The sequence below is a fragment of the Megalopta genalis genome, chromosome 3 (genome assembly GCF_051020955.1).
Source record: "Megalopta genalis isolate 19385.01 chromosome 3, iyMegGena1_principal, whole genome shotgun sequence".
Taxonomy (NCBI): Eukaryota; Metazoa; Arthropoda; class Insecta; order Hymenoptera; family Halictidae; genus Megalopta; species Megalopta genalis.
This window is the reverse complement of record NC_135015.1, coordinates 20,406,821-20,427,850: the sequence shown is the minus strand read 5'-3', so window position 1 is coordinate 20,427,850 and position 21,030 is coordinate 20,406,821. Positions and strand designations below refer to the sequence as shown.

Here is a 21,030-nt window from a genome sequence, read left to right as displayed (position 1 = left end):
ATCGCAGTGGCGTGAGTCGAATTTTCAAGCATTTCGCGCTTCTTCGAATAAGATCTCAGATCACCGCGGATCTTCATTGAAAATAAAAATGTTATGCATCCGTTGCAAAAATCGAAAGTCCCGTTAACATTTATACGACGTCGTGGAACACAGTTCGCGACGCTTCGCTTGGCTCGCGAGCGCGGCAGCTGGCTTGGTAACCGTTCGCAAGCGAACTTAAAGATTGCTCATTCGTTTCGGGTGAATTGTATAATAATTGATAACAATAAACGGTGTATTTATGTAAACGGTACATCCTTGTACATCGTACATGGACGGCGCAACGTGCGACGCTTCGAAAACATCGGAAATGTGTTCTCGGGATCGTTCTTACGAAGGCAGTAATATGTCTCTCTAACTGACGCACAGTTTGTCCACGAAAATGGACAATTTGGGAAGAGGTGATACGATTATTCGAAAAGCTCGCGGCTCGTTTTTCATAATCGTTGACGATTTGTAACTGTAAAAACCAGCTCTTAGGCTCGAACAATCGTATCTGCTCCTCCCAAATTGTCCATTTTCGTGCAGAATCTTAGCGTCAGTAAGGGAGACATTACTGTACGCGTTGTCTGGAACGCGACGATAAGCAGCGGATGCGTCTCGAATCGCATTTCCGTCCGGGAAACTGGCTGTTCCTAATGGTTTCTTTTAGACTTGGCGAGGCTGTCGATATCTTTCTCTATCGGCATTCGAAATACGCTGCAACGCGTTACGCTTCTCTGGCTTGGCAAGGCTTTGGCAAAGCGAAGCGCACCGCGCGCAGGAAATTCCGAGAAAGCTTCTAAGTTGCAAGCAACGGTGTACGCGAGAAATATGGGCCATTCTAGCGAGGAAATGCTCGCACTTGTTTCGCGCGAAATGCAACACGAGTTGTCAAAGCGTGGATCCGCGCTGGATCCATGAATCTTCAAATTTTGTTTACGATCGATTAAATCGCGCGCTTTGTCGATGTTCTACGAAATGCACGTAAAGCGATGCATCTAAGTCTCCACGAATGTTTCAATTATTTACCGTCGGCTGAATTGCATATTTTGTGCAAGGATAAATTGCCGTGAATCGATCGCCACGATATTTGAAACAATTCAACGACAACACCGTCGCTCGCGAATCGCTCGATTCATGGCGATTTTTTCATCAGTGTCATCCGAATGTCATCGTGTAGCAGGTCGTTGAATTCGTCTCGACGTTATCTATAATAATGTCTAATTAAAATAACCCAGTCTCGTTTAAAAATATAACGGTTACCTCGTTTTCTTATTGAAAATCGATTTGTTTATAGATTTAAACAATTGCAATTTCTTCTCGGTTAAACACTAATTAACTTCGACGGGAAGCATTTTTTGTCAGATCTTAGAAAGGGACTGAAAAATCGTGGGGATTAAGTGACTCACCCCGTGCACCCTGAAATTTACGAAAAAAAGAAATAAAACCGATCGAACGCGTCTTTGAGCAAAAGAAAAGAATTAAAAGACCCTGTTAAAAGACTCGCCCTACAGTTTCGATTGTCCGAATATCTCGAGGAGCGACGAACGTTCGATCGATGATGCGTCGTTGCCGGAAAAACGTGGCAAAATCGGTGGATGCCGCGACGCCACGAGGGAGAAAAATCAGGACGGAGGCTGGTGGATATCAAGGCGGAACACGGGGACGAAATAAACAGACGCAAAGGACAGCAGCTGGGGAACCATATCTAGGCTGTGTCGCCATTTTTTCCGCACGGGTCTCCACGGTAAAGTTCCCGTCTCCCGGCGCATGCACCGCCGGAGATTTCTCGCGGCGTCTCCGGGACAAAACATTCTGTGTCAACAATGTTTCAACGGAGCCGGCGAACGTACTAACTCGTGTGTCAATAGTCGCGGAACCAACTTCCACTTCGCTTTGAAATTTTTCTTCCCATGTCCGTCGAAAAATCCGGAAATTCTCTTAGTCTCCGTTTCGTTCGTTACTTTGAAAGTTTCTCACGGCGGTTCTCTTCTTCTGTCAAGCATCCCCGGCCGCGTAATTGCATTTGCTCGGGGCAGAAAGTTCCTCGGAACAAATTCGTCGGACAACGCGCGATCGATATCTTTCGATCGATTATCGATTTCTTTCTCTTTCTTGCTCGATTTCTTGGACGAATTAAATTCGATGCGGATAAATCGTTGCCTGGATATATAATAATATTTTTATTCGAATATTTATTCGATACGACGTCGAATAAAATTTCGTTCGAATTATATTATTTTTATATATATTTATTTATTATTACTTTTCTTTATTATTTCTTATATTTTATATACAGTCGTCTGGGAAATCACGTTGACGCTTTTTCAATAGAAATAACTTAATATTTTTAATATGTTAGACCGACTAATTTTCCATGAAATCGGTGTACAAAAAGTTTCATAGATTGCAATCGATTGGAACGATGAAGAAAAAATTAAAGAATGATGTTTCTTCCACTTTTTTATCCGAGTCCATAAATTCCATTTCAAATAAGTTTCCGCTTCATCGAAATCGCTTGGTATTTTTACATATATTTTACATATATTTTTATCTTTTTTTATATTTATCTTTATATATAAAAATATATATTCTATATTATATATAATAATAATATAATTCTATATTATAGTTTCATATTTTATATATATTTTTATTTTTATACATATATCCACTTTGCAGTAATAATCCGTTCCGACAAAAGTCCACAAAAAACCAACAAAAATTCCCCAAAAACTGTCTCACCTGTAACGAAAAATCGAAAGACAACAATACCATTCATTTAGTTCGCGTTTTCGGGGATCCGTCGCAGCGCGATCCAGAAATTTTCGTCGACGACCGTTCCGTTTCATCCGCGCGACGGTCGCAAAGCGTCGCGACGCGGTGCGCGGCGCCGTTTATGAATTCTAAGGGGTGCACTTTCGACGATTGTTCCGTCGTGACGATCTTTGCATGGCCGGCTATTGTCTGGGACCTGGATGAACCCCGTTCTCCAAGATCGCTGACCCCTCCGTCGCTCGTCTCTTCCGACCCTTTCCGATGCCCTCCCTCCCCCCGCTCCCGCTTTTGTCCTCGCGACCGTCGCTTCTGGACGGCGATATTCAGGAGAAAAGAGGCGCCGGGAGCCGCGGCCGAGCAACAAGTAAGTCGCGCCGGGGGAGGCATTCTTCGCTTTTGTCTCGCGAATAACGACCGGCGCGCGTCCTCCATTATCCGCGGACATTCTGTATCCTTGAACGATATTAACGCGACGGCCACTCGGCGCCGATTCGCCGTCACCCGGACGTCGCATTCGCCTAATCGCGTACGAACGAAGCAGTCGCGAAATTCGCGGCGAATCGCGGATACAATTTTATTCGACGCCGAATAAATGTTCAAATACAAATTTAGCCGGGCGACGATTTATGCGCGTCGGAATTTAATTCGAGAATTCGAGCAAGAAAAGGGGGTACAGTAATGTCTCTCTAATTGACGCTCAGATTGTACACAAAAATGGACAGTTTTTATAGTTTTATAATATTCGTAATATCTAGCTTATATATTATTATATTATTTTATATCTGTTGTATTATATATATTATATTTTGTATACTATATTTATTATAATATTCAATATTATATAAAATTATATTATTATATTATATTATTCAATATTATATAATATTATATATAGCAAATATTAAATATAGTTTTATTAATTCTTTAATATTTATAATATAGTTTAATATTATTATTATTATTATATTATATTATTCAATATTATATAATATTATATATAGTAAATATTAAATATAGCTTTATTAATTCTTTAATATTTATAATATAGTTTTCTATTATTTACTATACTAGTAAATTAGTACTATAATATAGTACTTTATTATTATTAATAAAGAATTATAGAATATTTATAACTATAATTAACTGTTCTCGTTCTCCTCGATTCGCGGCTTTCGAAACGCCGCGAGAAAAACGCGTCGTCCAAAAAATCTCGTTCCGCGAACCGAGAATCGCATTCAACGATTTAAGCGTTTAATTTTCAATTTCTCGCGGAATTAAACAGCCGAGCGCGCGCGCGGATGGTCGAACGATGGAAGAACGAAGACGTCGAAACGACTCGGCCGTAATGTCTAATCGGTGCTCAATTATATCCGCGGCCGAGTCTTAATTCATTCATTCCTCCGTTTGTTTCCCCAATTAGGCCGATTAATCGGGGCTCCGTTGTAATTAGAAACCGGCATCGGCGCGGGCACCCTGGGTTCCATGCACTGCAATACTTTAATGCGATTAACGGAATTACCTTATAATCGATCAATTAACCGAACAGCGCCGAGCAATTTCCTCGTCTGTGCACGCCGGCCCGAACCTTCCGGCAAAGTATTGCTTGGCGCGCGCCGATACACCGCGCTTTTACGTAAATGCAAATGTCGATTACGAATGTTAACGTAGTCTCTCTCTCTCTCTCTCTCTCTCACTCTCTTCGCGGAAGGGTCGCTCGTTTCCGAGCACGTTCCATTATCGGAGATTATCGGAGCCCGTGCGGACGACACGGAGGCCGGACAACGATTAACCGTGACAACGTTTCACGGCGCACGGGACGCAAGATTTGTTTTCTGCGAAATAAAAGGTGTACGGATCTCGCCTGTGTAACGAGCGGGCTTAGCGATCGTGTCACGCGGAAGATAATCGACTGGTTACGTGGGCTTTTAATACTAGGTTTACGGAGCGCGACGCGGAAAAACGGCTGTTTTTTTCCGATGAGAATTCGTTATGTTGTTGTCGGTGATGCCAATTGATTTTGTTTGGATTGGTAGAATTAGTAGTGTGAGTTTGGAAATTAAGCTTTTTTAAGTTTTCAATGATTAAGTTTTTAAGTTTTCAATTATTAAGTTTTTCTAAGTTCTCAATGATTAAGCTTTTAAGTTTTCAATTATTGAGTTTTTTAAGTTTTCAATTATTGAGTTTTTTAAGTTTTCAATTATTGAGTTTTTTAAGTTTTCAATTATTAAGTTTTTTAAGTTTTCAATTATTAAGTTTTTTCAGTTTTCAATGATTAAGTTTTTTCAGTTTTCAATTATTAAGTTTTTTCAGTTTTCAATTATTAAGTTTCTTTAAGTTTTCAATTATTGAGTTTTTAAGTTTTCAATTATTAAGTTTTTTAAGTTTTCAATTATTAAGTTTTTAAGTTTTTAATTATTAAGTTTTTTAAGTTTTCAATTATTAAGTTTTTTCAGTTTCCAATTATTAAGTTTTTCTAAGTTTTCAATTATTAAGTTTTTAAGTTTTCAATTATTAAATTTTTCCTAAAATTATAGTTTTAAACGATTACAATAAGAAAATTCACCATATTCTTATTGGTAATTAGGGATAATACCAATTGAATTTTGATTGAATCGGTAGAATTATTATTGTAAGTTTCAAAATTAATTTGAATGAATACGTAATAAAATCGTAAGGACTAGTTTACCGAAAATTCTATCGAAATTATTGTTTCAAAGTTATTTTCTTCAAAGTTTAATTCTGTTTCAATGATTTATTCGATTATATAATAATTTGATGGCTGTGAAATTTCATTAGTATTAATGCTCTATTCGATGGATATGAAATTTAATTGGCCTACTAAAATTTTGTTCGCTAAAATTATAGCTTCAAACAATTGCAATAATAAAATTCATTACATTCTCGTCGATAATTACGAATAATACCAATTGAATTGGATTGAATTGATAGAACTATTACTGTAACTTTGTAAATTAATTTTAATGAATTCACAAAATCATAAATATTAGTTCGACAAATTTCGAGGAAATTTTCAACATCGTTCATCATTTCCATAAATTACCAGAATCTACGAAACGCGTTCATCAAATATTCGTTCTAAGCCGAGACGAAACAATGGCAAAACGCGAGTGTTTTATTTCTCCATTCCGAATTACGAGAAAATTAAAAAAATCGACGTTCCAGTCACCGTCTAACGGACAAGTAATTCCGTCAGCATTTAATCGAATCCGCTGGACCGGTCTGCGATCGTCGCATAGGCGCGCGAACGAATTTCAAAATCGAAGCCTATAATCGCGTATTTTCGAGCGACGCGCTTTAATCAACGTATTAATTGGCCCCGATAAAAATCCGCTGGTCCGTCGCGAACGCTCCGAATCATTCGACGATTACTCCGCCGATGTAAACAGAGACCATATCGTCTCCGTATAACGGGCCCTGCACCCCCCTGCCGTCACCCTCGGTCTTTCTTTCGCTCGCGAATCGTTGCATCGCGCGCGCGCGTGCGCTTTTCTTTTTTCGAAAAGTGCAACGAACAACGCTTCTCGAGATAAATGCGCGAAGATATACCCGCGCGACGCATCGCGATTGTTTCGCCGCGGCGCGGCGGTGCGCGTCCTCGCGCGGGGTGCCGGTAACAAAGGGGAAAGGGGGGAGGGGCGGGGTAGAGAAGACGGCCGTTTATGTAACTGGCGCCGGTATGAAAAACCGAGGAATTCGCAGGTGTCGATTACAGCCGTTTTCACCGTTTCCCATTGAATTACCCCGGCATTATACTCCCCGCCCCCGTCCGCCCCGCTTCCGGCCGCCGCCCCATTGTTTCCCCATCGACGAGAGGGAATTTTCGAAGCCGGAGAGTTCCGAGGGATTCGGCACCTCGTCCTGGATCTTTCCGGCCGGCGATCGAACTGCAGAACGAAACGCGGAGGACCAGATACGGTAATGTCTCCCTTACTGACGCAAAGATTGTCCACGAAAATGGACAACTTGGGAAGAGGAGATACGATTATTCGAGTTGCCTTGCAACTGGTTTTTATAGTTGTTAACAATCGGTAATTATAACAGAACGAGCTGCAAGGCTCGAACGATCGCGCCTCCTCTTCCCAAATTGTCCGTTTTAGTGCACAATTTGGGCGACAATTGGGGAGACATTACTGTAAATGGATCGCGTCACCTGATTCGAGATTCTGCACCATTTCAGTAATCGGCGCCGCGAACCTGCGATACCGTTTCATCGACGTTTATGGACCGCACGCCGCCCCGCGGGCGTTGAGGAATAGCCGAAGTTTGGGAATTTTTTTATGGGTAATTGCCAAGCTGAAAGACTCGGTCTTTTTAAGGGGATATAAATGCGAGTTTCGGCTTCGTTTTACGAGCTTTTCGGAGCGAGGATCGTAACGAAGTGGCGAAGTTGTTCCTTGTTTCGGAAATCGATCTCTTTGGATCGTTTGGGGCTGTCGATACTTGATTAGTAATTGTAATTTATTTGTACTTAGATGGTTAATTATTGTACTTGATTATCGTTTCGATGAACAGTGGGATCTAACTAAATTCTCTCGACACCGAGCTATTTTTATAGCAACTTACAACAATATTTAAATGTTCTTTTTAATGTTAAATTGCACTATTATAACTCAAGCATAATCAAGTGATCGTGATTAATGAATAACTCAAGCATAATTAGGTAATCACGATTAATGGATGACTGAAGCATAATCAAGTAATTATGATTAATGAATAACTCAAGCATAATCAAGTGATCATGATTAATGAATAACTCAAGCATAATCAAGTAATCATAATTAATGAATTACTGATGTATAATCAAGCAATCATGATTAATGATCAAGCGTAGCAATCAAGCAATCAGGTCATGATTAATGAATAACTCAAGCATAATCAGGTAATTATAATTAATGAATAACTCGAGCACAATCAAGTAATCATAATGAATGAATAACTCAAGCATAATCAAGTGATCACGCGAATCGCGTGAAATCACTTGACATCACGCGAAGTCATAGAAATGAAATTGAATTGTCCCGCGTGATAATATCGAACAGCGCGACGATCTGTTTCTAACAGATTCGAAATAATAGAAAAAAGCACTTCGAATGTCACACTCTTCGGATGTCACACGATGATGTCACGTGACATGGCACTAATATGTTCCCCCCTTAACCCTAGAAAGATAACCATATGACAACGTACGTAAAAGATAACCATACGCTTCAGAGGCGCATGCTTTTCTAAGGCGTCAATTTTATACTAACAATGGATATTTATTTAAGTTAATCTAGTCATTTTAAAGGTTTGGCATTATTGTAAAAATAAAATGCATTTATATTATATTTTTTTATATTTTAAGTAATTTATTAACTTAAATCACTAGACCTCTATGAAAAATTAACAAAAATCAACAGTCTTCGCAGGCGCCTCTGCGACTTAGGTTATCTTTCTCGGGTTAATTCCTCGCAATGGCCTATATTTCTCAAGCGATATATATACATACATACATATATCTCTACGCGACTTTTGTTCAAGAAGTCCAATTCGTCGATATTCGAAGAAGAAAGCTATTAAAACAGCAGTAATTCTTAATTACAGCTCGCATCGCAGATGCGATTCGCATGGTTACCAAGCGCAGCTGTTCGCGACTAACTTACAGCGCGATCCGGGACAACGTTCGAACCTTGACATTAAAATAATCGCGATCGATTAAAAACGAGCCGAATCGGCACCCGGAATCGGCGTAATATCGACGTACGTTCGGTAAATCCGCGACCGAAAATCGGGAACGCGGCGCGCGTTCGTTCGGTCCACGCTCGCGGCCGTATAAAATTTCTAAAATCCGCGCGGACGAATCGCGCGCGCTCGCAATAAAACACGCGGAACGACGCGATTCTAAACGAAATTCCGCGCGACCACGATGAACCGTTCACCGCGGCGAGAGCTTTTCGTCGCCGTGAAACTATACCGATGAGAAAAAGTATATATATATTTTTTATATATGTATATCATGATATGATATACATATATATCAAGATATATAGATACATATATATATATATATATATATACAAGATCAAGTTGAAAGGAACGCTGAAACGCAATTTTGATGGAACACGCTCCGCCCGGTCCTTTGTGAGAATTAATCGAACGCTCTATATAAGCCAGCCCCCCCCCCTCCCCCCGTTGCATTTTTCGCAGTGCTGCGCCGACGAGCGCTGCCATTCTTCCAGGGAGCAGGATTTTAATTTACTTCATTTTTCTCGAATACACGGTCAATTAACTTCCTCGGCCGCTGTCTTTGAAAGTTGTCCGCGGCGAGATGCCCCCTTCGTCTCTCGCCGCGCTCTCGACGGTGTATTTTATCCGGTTCATCCGCGTTTCTCGCTCGGACGTCTTCGTGAACAAATGGCGAAGGGCAAGAGAGAGACCACCACACTCGATAAGCCGAGCGGGGCCAGAAAATTCCCCCGCGCCGTTTAATAATCCGTCGCGTTGTTCTTGCGCGCGCTGCAACGAGCAGCCGACGTAATGGCCTAAGTACACTTGCTATAGCGCGCCTCCGGAATCCGACATGTGCGCGAGGCTGCCGACTTGCTTGCTTACTTGCTTTCCCGACGAACGTAAAACGCGCCATGGCACGAACCGATGACTGTAAACTCGGAAGCCGATTGGTCCATCGACGCGATGATGCCAGGTGGGACACCTGCTGCGACCTCGAGCAGCTTAGCTGGCCAATTACTGTGCTCCTTTGCAAGAGTAATTTATGATTCTATATAGATTCTATTATAATTCTATTATAATTCTATTATAATTCTATTATAATTCTATTATAATTCTATTATAATTATATTATAATTCTATTATAATTCTATTATAATTCTATTATAATTATATTATAATTCTATTATAATTCTATTATAATTCTATTATAATTCTATTATAATTCTATTATAATTCTATTATAATTATATTATAATTCTATTATAATTATATTATAATTCTATTATAATTATATTATAATTCTATTATAATTCTATTATAATTCTCTGTTATAATTCTATTATAATTCTAATAAATATGTTCGTCGATTGAGACGTATTATATATTGTTTTATTTATTTAAACTCAATTAATTGTGTGTTATCGACGCGATGATGCCAGGTGGAACACCTGCCACGACTTCGAGCCGCTTACCTGGCCAATTACTGTGCTTCTTTGCAAGAGTAATTTGTGAGAAAATGGTATACTCTATTTTTCAGAATCTTTCTAAGAGCATCAGACTCGTTTGTATTTTTAAAAAACTGCTAAAATTGCATTTTACTTGCCAATAGGCTTACCAATTTCATATGCATAAATCGCAATAATTTATACAAAATAGAAATACTATAGATCAGAAATCATGTTCTGCATTTCGAATTCGAATAGCTTCGACTGCAAAGGGTTAACATTCACGCTAAACCTATCTGTGCGCCAGTCAAATAACAAGTTTTCTTATTTTTTTGTTTCATAATTATCGAAGTCGTAAAGCCGGTTCCATTAGAAATTGTCGAATGCGTTTTTTATTCAAGAACACGCTGCTATAAAAACTGTGAAAAATTTGAGTAAACTCGCGTTTCGCAAGCCAATGGATTTTCAATAAAAATTAGCAGAATCGCGGATATTGTTTTCTTTTTTAATGCAAACGTTTCCTTCTCTTTCTTTGATCTGAATCGCGAACATCTTCAAAAGCCAGTGACAAAATTGTAGATTAAACTGTCTTTGAACGACAGAAATACAGTAAATTCTCCCTGATTTTCCATCAGCTTTCCTTCAGCTTTTCTTCAGCTTTTTTTCAGCAAAAATGGACAATTCGAGAAGAGAAGATGCGATTGTTCGAGCCTCGCGACCAAATTGCCCATTTTTTTTATCGCAAGCGGAAGGAAAATCCGGGAAAATTTACCGTAAAATGTATCTCAAATGTCATAACAGAGCGTTGTAACATCGGACGTACTGTAACATAATTTCGCGCGTTACTTACAGGGTGTCCAAAGCGACAGTGTATATCGGCGATCATTTACACCTAGCAATAGCCAGCACCGACCGGCAGCCAGAAATTCTAATTAGCTGCCTATGACGCGGCCCTAATGACAGCTATTTCGGCACGTTGCGGGTAAACAATAATTGTCACATCAAATCGGTAATAACTTGAGGTAATCGCCGGTAATTGAACAGTTCCTGACAGGTGTTTACCTAATCGCGAGCCAACATCGTTTCGTGCCGTTATCGAACGGCAGGAAAGTCGATGATTAAGCCACTTTGTTTGCCGGCACGGCAAGTTTAACTATGCAATTATTGATTCAGAACGTCGGCAACTGCGTAGCGGACTCGAAATTACGCAAATCCGGCCGCGAATGACGCGAATCGCGCGCGAACGAGTCGCGGGACTCCGCGAGGAAAAAAAAGTAGTGGAAAAAATCGGGATTACTTCGCCGGCGCTTGTTTATCGAATTGTTGGGTTATTGCAAAAATAGTGCAACTTTTCTGGCCATCTGTTCGTTCGTCTTTTTCGGCCTATCGTTCTCTTTTCTCGAGTTGGTTACAGCTTCGTCGCGATCGAACAATATTAAATGTTATTAACTGGGAGTTCTTCTTTCCAATTATTTTTTTTTTTTTTATATAATTCTATATAAATTCTATTATAATTCTATATAGATTCTATTATAATTCTATTATAATTCTAATAAATATGTTCTTCGATTCAGACGTATTATATTTCTTTTATTTATTTAAATTCAATTAATCGTTTGTCAGTGTCCACAAAAAATTGGTATACTATTTTAAAAAAAAAACCGTTAAAATTGCATAGTACTTGTCAATTGTACTTGCCTGTTGTTCTCTTTTCACGAGTTGGTTACAGCTTCGTCGCGATCGAACAATATTAAATGTTATTAACTGGGAGTTCTTCTTCCCAATAATTTTTTTTTTTTATAATTCTATATAAATTCTATTATAATACTATATAGATTCTATTATAATTCTATTATAATTCTAATAAATATGTTCTTCGATTCAGACGTATTATATTTCTTTTATTTATTTACATTCAATTAATCGTTTGTCAGTGTCCACAAAAAATTGGTATACTATTTTAAAAAAAAAACCGTTAAAATTGCATAGTACTTGTCAATTGTACTTGCCTGTTGTTCTCTTTTCACGAGTTGGTCGCAGCTTCGCCGCGATCGAACAATATTAAATATTATTAACGGGAAATTCGAGTGGTAAAAATTGTCAATTTCTCACAGTAAATATTAAATATATTGCATCCATTGGAACAGTGGACGATCGATATCGATCGAGCCCGAATAATTCGGCTGCGAATCGTGTTCGAATGTTTCACGGTTTGGCGCGTTATTGTCCACAACAACAATCGACAAACGCGTTGACTAAAAATTGTAAAGTCACGCGTTCATAGTTCGTATAGTCGACGGAATATAAAAGAATTTTTATGGCCGCCGGGACCCGTGGAAAGAATGCATATTACCGTGCCGTTTCTTGGATGCACTTCGTCGGAAATCTCCCGGAAAATAAAATTCGCGCTGTCGTGTCGCGAAATTCATTCTAAGCATATTTTTGTTTTACCGACGCGCGGCAGAATAAAATCAGTCCCTAAGGTCGGACGCGTGCGAAGAAGGTGGCGGCGTCATGATTTCTTTGCGTTTATTAGAAATATCTTCGATGCATTCGTTGTTGTGACTTTCGCTAATATGCGCAAATTGGTTCGTTTCATAAATTTCCGATCGAAAGCGTCCGTGCCAGAACGATCTTTAGATCGCGGATTTTATGCATTCCTTCTTTAGCAAAAATCAATAGATTGAAATGAAAATTATAGACATTAAAATAATTTAATTGATTATTTTTTGGTCGCTGGAATTATTGGAAAAAGAAAGAGATTTTTATCTTAAGAGATTCTTGTAATTTGTAATAATTACATGAATATTAATAATATTAATTATATATATTAATAATATTAATTATATATATTAATAATATTAATTATATATATTAATAATATTAATTATATATATTAATAATATTAATTATAAATAACAATAGATAACAATAAATATTAATAATAATGTGAATAAATAATTACTTCCATTAAGGAAATCGATAAAAATATATCCGCGAAAATTAGACTGCAAATTTTTATGCAAAATAAAAACCAACCGGCTCAATTCTAAGGAACCATATTTTAATAAAAATCTATTTCTTCTTCTTTCTATGATTTCGATAAATGCAAAAGAACGTAAAAATATAATTCGAATTCTTTTCGCGTCCTCGTTGCTCGGGATCTCGCTTGTCAGTCATTCTCGTCGCGAGCGCATAAAATCCTCGGCGTAGCAATGGCCGGTTCTCGTTGAAACGAACATATCGGAAGCATTAGGACACGATTCGAGACCACATTTAATATATTTCGCACCCGGATTACCATAGATTTTTCCATAGAACATTATAGATCGCGCTTAACGCCGCCGAACTTAATCGGCTTAAAATCGAATTAACTCCTGCCAACACTCGGATTATACGGCCGAATTGGCGAATAGTTAAACGATGCGATACATTTAAACGCTGACGATAGTTCGTACAGATATTACCGGCGATTAGTCATTCCACCGGCTGCGAAACGCTCTTCTCTGTTTGCTGGGCGCACCGTCGAGTGCGATTCGTTCTGTCGAGGACCATGGTCAAAAATTCGTGTCAAAAAGTCGACGTTATGTCAAGGTTATAATATACATAATCATATATATAATTATGTAATATGATATTATATAATTATATATATGATTATATATATTACTTAACTGTAGCTATTACATAACTTTGGTTATGTCAAGATTATAATATATATAATTATGTAATATTATATTATATAATTATATATATGATTATATATATTACTTAACTATAACTATTACATAACTTTGGTTATGTCAAGATTATAATATATATAATCGTATATATAATTATGTAATATTATATTATATAATTATATATATGATTATATATATTACTTAACTATAACTATTGCATAACTTTGGTTATGTCAAGATTATATATATTACTTAACTTTAACTATTACATAACTTTGGTTATGTCAAGGTTATAATATATATATATATATATATATATATATATATATATATATATATATATATAATCATGTAATATAATATATATATATATATATATATATATATTATTATATTATATATATTATAACCTTGACATAACCAAAGGCACGTAAAAAAAATTGAAAACAAATTCTAGTCATTTACAATGATCGATCGACAACCAAAATATATAAAGAAGTGTAAAAAAGATTCGATTCGCGTTTACAATCATTATTTCGAGATATTTCGCCAACCAAAAGTACGTAAAAAAGAATTAGAAAAAAAGCTCTAGTCATTTACAATCATTGATCGATAAACGATTCAACGGTTCCGCTTCGGTATTTTCTCGTTTTCGAAAGAAATCGTCAGCGCAGCGACGCGACGACGTTCGGGTCCGAAAAGTCGTACGCGCGCGAAGGCCAGCCGTCAAGTTCGTTCGCAGATAACGTCGTCAACGAAGCTGATCGAATTTCTTGGCAAACTTTCTGCGTCCGCGGCCTCGAAACGAGCGGAACGTTCGTTTTCTGTTGACAAGGTTCTGCGGACGAAGTTTACGGTTTGTCGCGCCGAAAATCTCTCGTCGTTGACTGCGGAACGGGTTGAAACAGAAGTGAGAGAGCAAGTCGGCAGCTATCGCGAAGGGAAAATCGAACAGGAAATCTCAGGTAATCGGCCTGTTTTCTGTTAATCGCGGTTTTCCCGATTAACCTCATAATTAACCTCTCCCCTCGCGGATAAGTTTCACTTTAATCCGTAACGTGTTCGTTGCGCTAAAAGGATAGTCTATAACAAATTTAGAATCGGAGGATTAATTTCCATCACAAGAATAGGTCACAGTAAGTCTTCGTTTCATTGTTATATATACACGATAATTATTAATTATGTCTAATATATCAAATTTTAGTGAAATATCAAATGGCCAATGCGAAGAGGCGAGTAAAAATAGCAACAATTCACGTCGGCAACGCGTTAATTTCGAGCACAGCTTTGTCGGCTGTTTGCACCAGCTCGATGTACCAACTCTCTCTCTCTCTCTCTCTCTCTCTCTCTCTCTCTCTCTCTCTCTTGCCGTTCTCTTTAATCACATTCGTCACAGCGAAGATTTTCCCCTAATTTTGCACTCGGATCGCGCACAAAAATGGACCTCGCGGCTTCCATTTTCGTCCTAAACGCGCAAAATCCGCGCATTTTCATGCGATAATAATCAATGATAATTTCAGTCTCTTCTCCGACCAGTCTCCCCCTCCGCGCCCCACCGTTCGCGTTTCAACCGTGAACGATTACCGCGAATCCATAAAAAAAATTTGCTCACATTCGCCGCGGCGAAGATTTTCCCCTAATTTCGCGCTCGGATCGCGCACGAAAATGGACTTCGCGGCTTCCATTCTCGTCCTAAACGCGCAAAATCCGCGATGCGATGATAATCAACAAATATTTTCACTTTCTTCTCCCATCTGTTTTTCCTTCCGCGTCCCACCGTTCGCGATTCAACCGCGAACGATTACCGCGGATCCATCAAATTCGCGGTTCGCACTGCCAAGAAAAAAAAGAAAAAGAAAAACACGCGGCGGCGATCCTTCAGCTGGATCTTGGGTCGGTATCGTCGCGATAGAAAAACTATGTGAAACGTACCGGGACCGTGTCCGATCCACGAGAGAATTAATGAATCTATATGATGTGAACACGTTAGTGCGGATGAGGGTTTCGACGGGACGTATCAAACGAACGTGGTGGTCACGCATAACGGCAGTTGCCTGTACGTCCCTCCGGGCATCTTCAAGAGCACATGCAAGATAGACATCACTTGGTTCCCCTTTGACGACCAACACTGTGACATGAAGTTCGGATCCTGGACCTACGACGGCAACCAGGTACACTACTGTCTCCACTACACAATAAACACGCTCAAACGTACACATACCGAGAGCACCGAAGTCTCGTATTGGTCCTGAACTTTTCGACCGTGCTTGTCCTTCGGGGGGTACAATCTGTCCGTAACTGCCGTGGCAAACGGTCCTTCGAAAGCGCCGACACGAACCGAGAAAACCCGCCGTCACCGCCGCTACCGTCGCCACGGAGAGGAGAATCGAGGACGAAAGTCGACCGGCATTTTCATTCGCGATTCCCGTCGACGCGGCACCGCGAACACGTGAACTTCGCTCGACGAGAACTCGCGCGGAATCTGAACGGCTGCGGGTCGATATTTTCGGGCCCTTTCGAGGCTAGTTGCGCGTGCGAGGGCCTTTTTGGGACTGCTGCGCTTGCGAAGGCCTTTTTGCGACTGCTGCGCTTGCGAAGACTTTTTTGGGACTGCTGTGCTTGCGTGGGCCTTTTCGAGGCTACTGCGCTTGCGAGGGCCTTTTCGAGGCTACTGCGCGTGCAAGGGCCCTTGAAAAGGCTACTGCGCGTGCAAGGGCCCACGAAAAGACCCCTCGACGTGCACGGGCCCTCAAAAAGGCTTTTCCGTGTGCAAAGGCCCACGAAAAGGCCCCTCCGCGTGCAAGAACCCACGAAAAGGCCCCTCCCTGAGCAAGGGCCCTCGAAAAAGCTCCTCCGCGTGCAAGGGTCCTCGAAAAAACTTTTCCGCTTGAAAAGGCCCTCGAAAAGACTACTCCGCGTGCAAGGGCCCTCGGCGAGGGCCCTCCGAAATTCGGCCCTGCGCATCGTCGTCTAACTTGGCTGCAACCTTAACGCCGTTCACGCGAACATTCCGTTGACATTTTGCGCAACTTCTCGTTGAACTTCTCGTCCGACCGACTCCTCGTTGTCTTCCCTCGTTACGAAACTTGGGACTCGTTTGGGCCCCTTGCATCGCGCGTCGAATCGGCCGAAAGCAAAGCGAACGCTTTGCGATCGTTCAACGAAATTTAACGCACGGATCTCGGTTTAACGATGCGTAAACTTTGCCGCAAGAATTTTCGAGCGTCTCCGTCTTTGCAAAAACGAATTCGATTTTAATTAGCCTAGTAAATTATTAGTCTATTACGTCAATCATTATTATATCTATTGCATCAATTATTATTCTATTACACATCTGTTACATTAAAATGTTACTGTGGGTTGATCGCCGCGTCTTTCATTAATTTGCGGACGCAATAAACTTGATACATCCATTGAATTTTTTCATTCGGCATCGAAGAAGATAAAAAGACAGCAAAATTTAATACGATATTTTATTCGATAAATAAAATGTTAATTATGCCCGGAAACATGGCAAAGAGAATTGGTCGCGCCCCATAGTAACCTACGTCTCCGTTATCCTAACTCGTGGTAAAAACACAGTCGTAAAAAGAACAGTTTTACGTTCTCGATAGAAACGAGAAAGAAGTTCCCCGAGCATAAAACTTCGCGATCCGTGCGTTTCCTGTTCCGTGCGCATCGAAATCTTCGCGGTCGTCGTTCGAGACGCCGACAATGTACAGGATGTCCCAAAATTATGGCGCGTCCGGGAAGTGAGAGGTTCCCGAGGTCGTTTGAAGCAACTTTTCCCTTTACAAAAATGTTCTCCGCGGCTTCGTTTGCGAGTTATTAAGGAAAAACGACGTGACCAATGAGAAGCGGCGAGGTCAGCAGACGCGCGGCGGCCGCGCCAATCAGCGGAACCGAGGTTCGCGCGCTAGTTGGCTCGGCCGCCGCGCGTCAGCCGACCTCGTCGCCTCTCATTGGTCACCGTTTTCCGTTAATAACTCGCGAACGGTGCCTCGGAGAACATTTTCGCAAAGGAAAAAGTCGCTGCAAATCACCTCAGGAATCTCCTACTTCCCAGAGGAACCGTAATTTTGGTACAACCTGTACAGTCGCGAAATGAGCCGCTTCTCGCGGCGCAATCCATACCGTAGGACAATAACGACGGAACATTCTAATAACGGCCGAGATAAATTGCGAGGGGACGACGGGATTGGCATCGGACAAGGGGCCCTATCGGGCGAAAGTCAACGAACGCGGTCGGTCGGTAACAGCGTCGTTCCGCCGGCGATTACCGGAGTCCGCGATAATCGAATCGGAGGAGGGACGGGACTCGCCGGGGAACGTTTTCACTCCGGGAACGGGGCGAGCTGTTTTTTTTTCTTGCCCGTCTGATCTTGCCGGAATGACGAGCCGGACAGAATCGCTGTCCCCGTGGCGCCGGGGCCGGTGAATGGAGACGCTTTCGTAGACGTTCCGGCGCATCGACGAATCCTTGTCGCCGCGATATTCGACACCCAGTCTTTACCCGCAGTTCCCGGCCGAGGGAAATCTCCCCTTGATCCTACGCCCGTGTGATCCCCAGCCCAACTCCCACTCTTCTTATCCGCGCCCGCAGCCGCCCACAAAACCGTCCACTGCCCCCACCACCCCGAGGCTTCTTTGTCCGACACAAGAACTCTGTGCAACACAATAGCAACGCTCCATAGATAGCCGTTCGTTCTCACGCTTCGTAGCTTCAGCTCAGATCTATATATACAAAATATATATATATATATATACATACAATGTAATGTAATATAATATGATGCAATATTTATATGTATATTAGTATATATCGCTTTATATATTAATATAATATGATATGCATTTATATTATATATCTTTCACGCGATTGTGAACCGATATGATGATTATGCAATTATATATAGATCTATATATTTATATATTTATATATTTATATATATATACATATACATACATATATATATATATATATATATATATATATAAATTTATACATGAATTTATATACTTGTGTATATATTTATATATATATTTATACACATATTTATATACTTATATATTTATACATATATTTATATATTTATATATTTATACGTATACGTATATACTAATTATATTTATACATATATCTATATACTTATTCATTTATACATATATGTATAAACTTATATATTTATATATAACTTATATATATATATATATATATATAAATAAGTAATAGTAAAAAGTATCATATATATGGTGCAACGTACAATACGGAACGATTTACAGTTCTGCGTGGCTATACATATATGGTGCATACACGCGTGTGTGCCAATATTGCGTGAAATGTCGAGAAGTGTGGGAAAAATCGTCGAAGGGATACGCGCCCGTATACGTGGGAGACCGCGCGGTCATGTACAATGGGTTGGAACGCGAAATGTCCTCTCTCGCCCGGTTTTATTCCCCTGTTTACGAGACCTTTCTCGCGCGACGACGTCGCGCGCTTACGAGTCACGCGTGTCTCATTTGCTTCTATACGGTCGCACTGAAAAGTATTTACTACGTGCGCTAAATTTCTGGCCTTCGAAGAGCTGCGGAAAATCGAAGGAAGATCGCGAGAAAGAAGGCTCGCTTTAAAGATTGAAGGTCTACGTCTTCGCCGACGCATCCTAGCATTTCTTCTTGGATATTGTTGCACGACGTGGTTTTTTTTGTTCATTGAAATGATTCAAGTTCGAACGATTTCGGGAATACTGGATAATTTTTCTTGTGACCGAATTTGCGGTAGATTTTTTAAGTGCTAAGCTTCGCCTTCGAATCAAAGCAATTGGAATTTGATGTGCGATTTGTTTCAGCGATTTTTTTTTTTTGATGAAACGTGAATGAGGTTTTAGTTACTGTATTATGTGTTATAATGTAATGTTATATAGTTGACGGATCGAAGAAACGATGTAGGGAATCTGTAATCAAGTTTCGATCGATTTTCGGTCGATTTTCGGTCGAGTTTCGGTCAACTTTCTTCAGGTCTAACTAACTTCAGCCATGAAACAAATTTTCCAACGTTTCTAGAGACGTTCTAAATTGTAGCACTTCCTTGGAAAGAAACGTATCTCTGATTTTTAACTTATCACGTCACGAAATGTCACCTCAAACTCTGAAACAAGTCCGAGTTTATCGCTGAAACGAGTCTCCTCGACGAAGTCGTAAAAATCTCGAAAATCCGAAATTCAGTGATCGAATACTTCTTACGAGCCGCTCCGTGTTGAAGCATAGCACTCGTGACTCCATATGCAGTCGCATACGCAGTGTGTGAAAAGTCTCGAACGTTTAAAAGGAAGAATTGAGACCTGAAGTTTCGAAACGTTGTTCTCAAGTTAGCCTTTAGTTGTCAGGAAGAATCCATGAACCGATGATGATGAACAGTGGAAACGATGGAAATTTTGCAGGTGAAAATACTCGTCAAGATTTCTTCCTACCACTTAATTAATTGTAATCGTAATCGTTCTCTAAGGACATATATCATATATATATATATATATATATATATATATATGATATATGTCCTTAGAGAACGATTACGATTACAATTAATTAAGTGGTAGGAAGAAATTGGGTTGGCAACTAAGTAATTGCCGATTTGTTCAATGAAATAAAAAATTTCTTTTTACTTGGAACGAAGTTTAATCTGTAATGTATTTTCCATTTTGTTCGATGACCTTTTGCCATCTCTCTGACAACTTGAAAATTCCACGCTCGTAGAAAGTCTGATCCTTTTCGGCCAAAAACTGAGTTAAGTGAGATTTTACAGCGTCGTCGTCATTAAAAGTTTTACCACGAAGGGAGTTGTCCAGGGATCGAAATAAGTGTTAATCCGATGGCGCGAGATCAGGGCTATATGGTGGGTGTAACATCGATTCCCAACCAATATCCATGAATTTTTGCCGAGCGGACAAAGACGTGTACGGCCTAGCATTGTCCTGCTGGAAAATGACACCTTTACGATCGACCAATTCTGGTCGCTTTTCCTTGACCGTTGCATTCAATTTGTCCAGTTGCTAACATTCGCGGATAATAAAAAATAACATAATAATAATAATAATAATTTTATAATATAACATTTACGGATATCATAAAAATGGGAGCGAGAGACATCTATAACTGAAATCGGCAATTACTTAGTTGCCAACCCAATAGTACATATATAAATAATATATACATGATAGGTATAAAAAATAAAATCCACAGTCCGGTAATTACAGGAATAATAAGAGACAGAATTGCCGCAAAAGAACGAACACCACAGTTCGACTATTTAACGAAAGAAAAGCGACGGAAGATGCGAGAACGGGCCTTGAACTCTCGTCCCCGTTTTTTTGGGC

The 21,030-nt window shown here is 39.9% G+C and overlaps 1 protein-coding gene across 3 annotated transcripts in view; it reads left to right on the top strand.

The window, feature by feature from the left end:
• Positions 1-21,030, top strand: part of nAChRalpha6 (nicotinic acetylcholine receptor alpha6) — a 587,858-nt gene that overhangs the window by 299,788 nt on the left and 267,040 nt on the right. For all 3 annotated transcript variants that reach the window (XM_033478260.2, XM_076520266.1, XM_033478258.2), the window contains exon 6: positions 15,648-15,828. In XM_033478260.2, the coding sequence (XP_033334151.1) occupies positions 15,648-15,828 (181 nt within the window). The remainder of the gene's footprint in view (positions 1-15,647; positions 15,829-21,030) is intronic.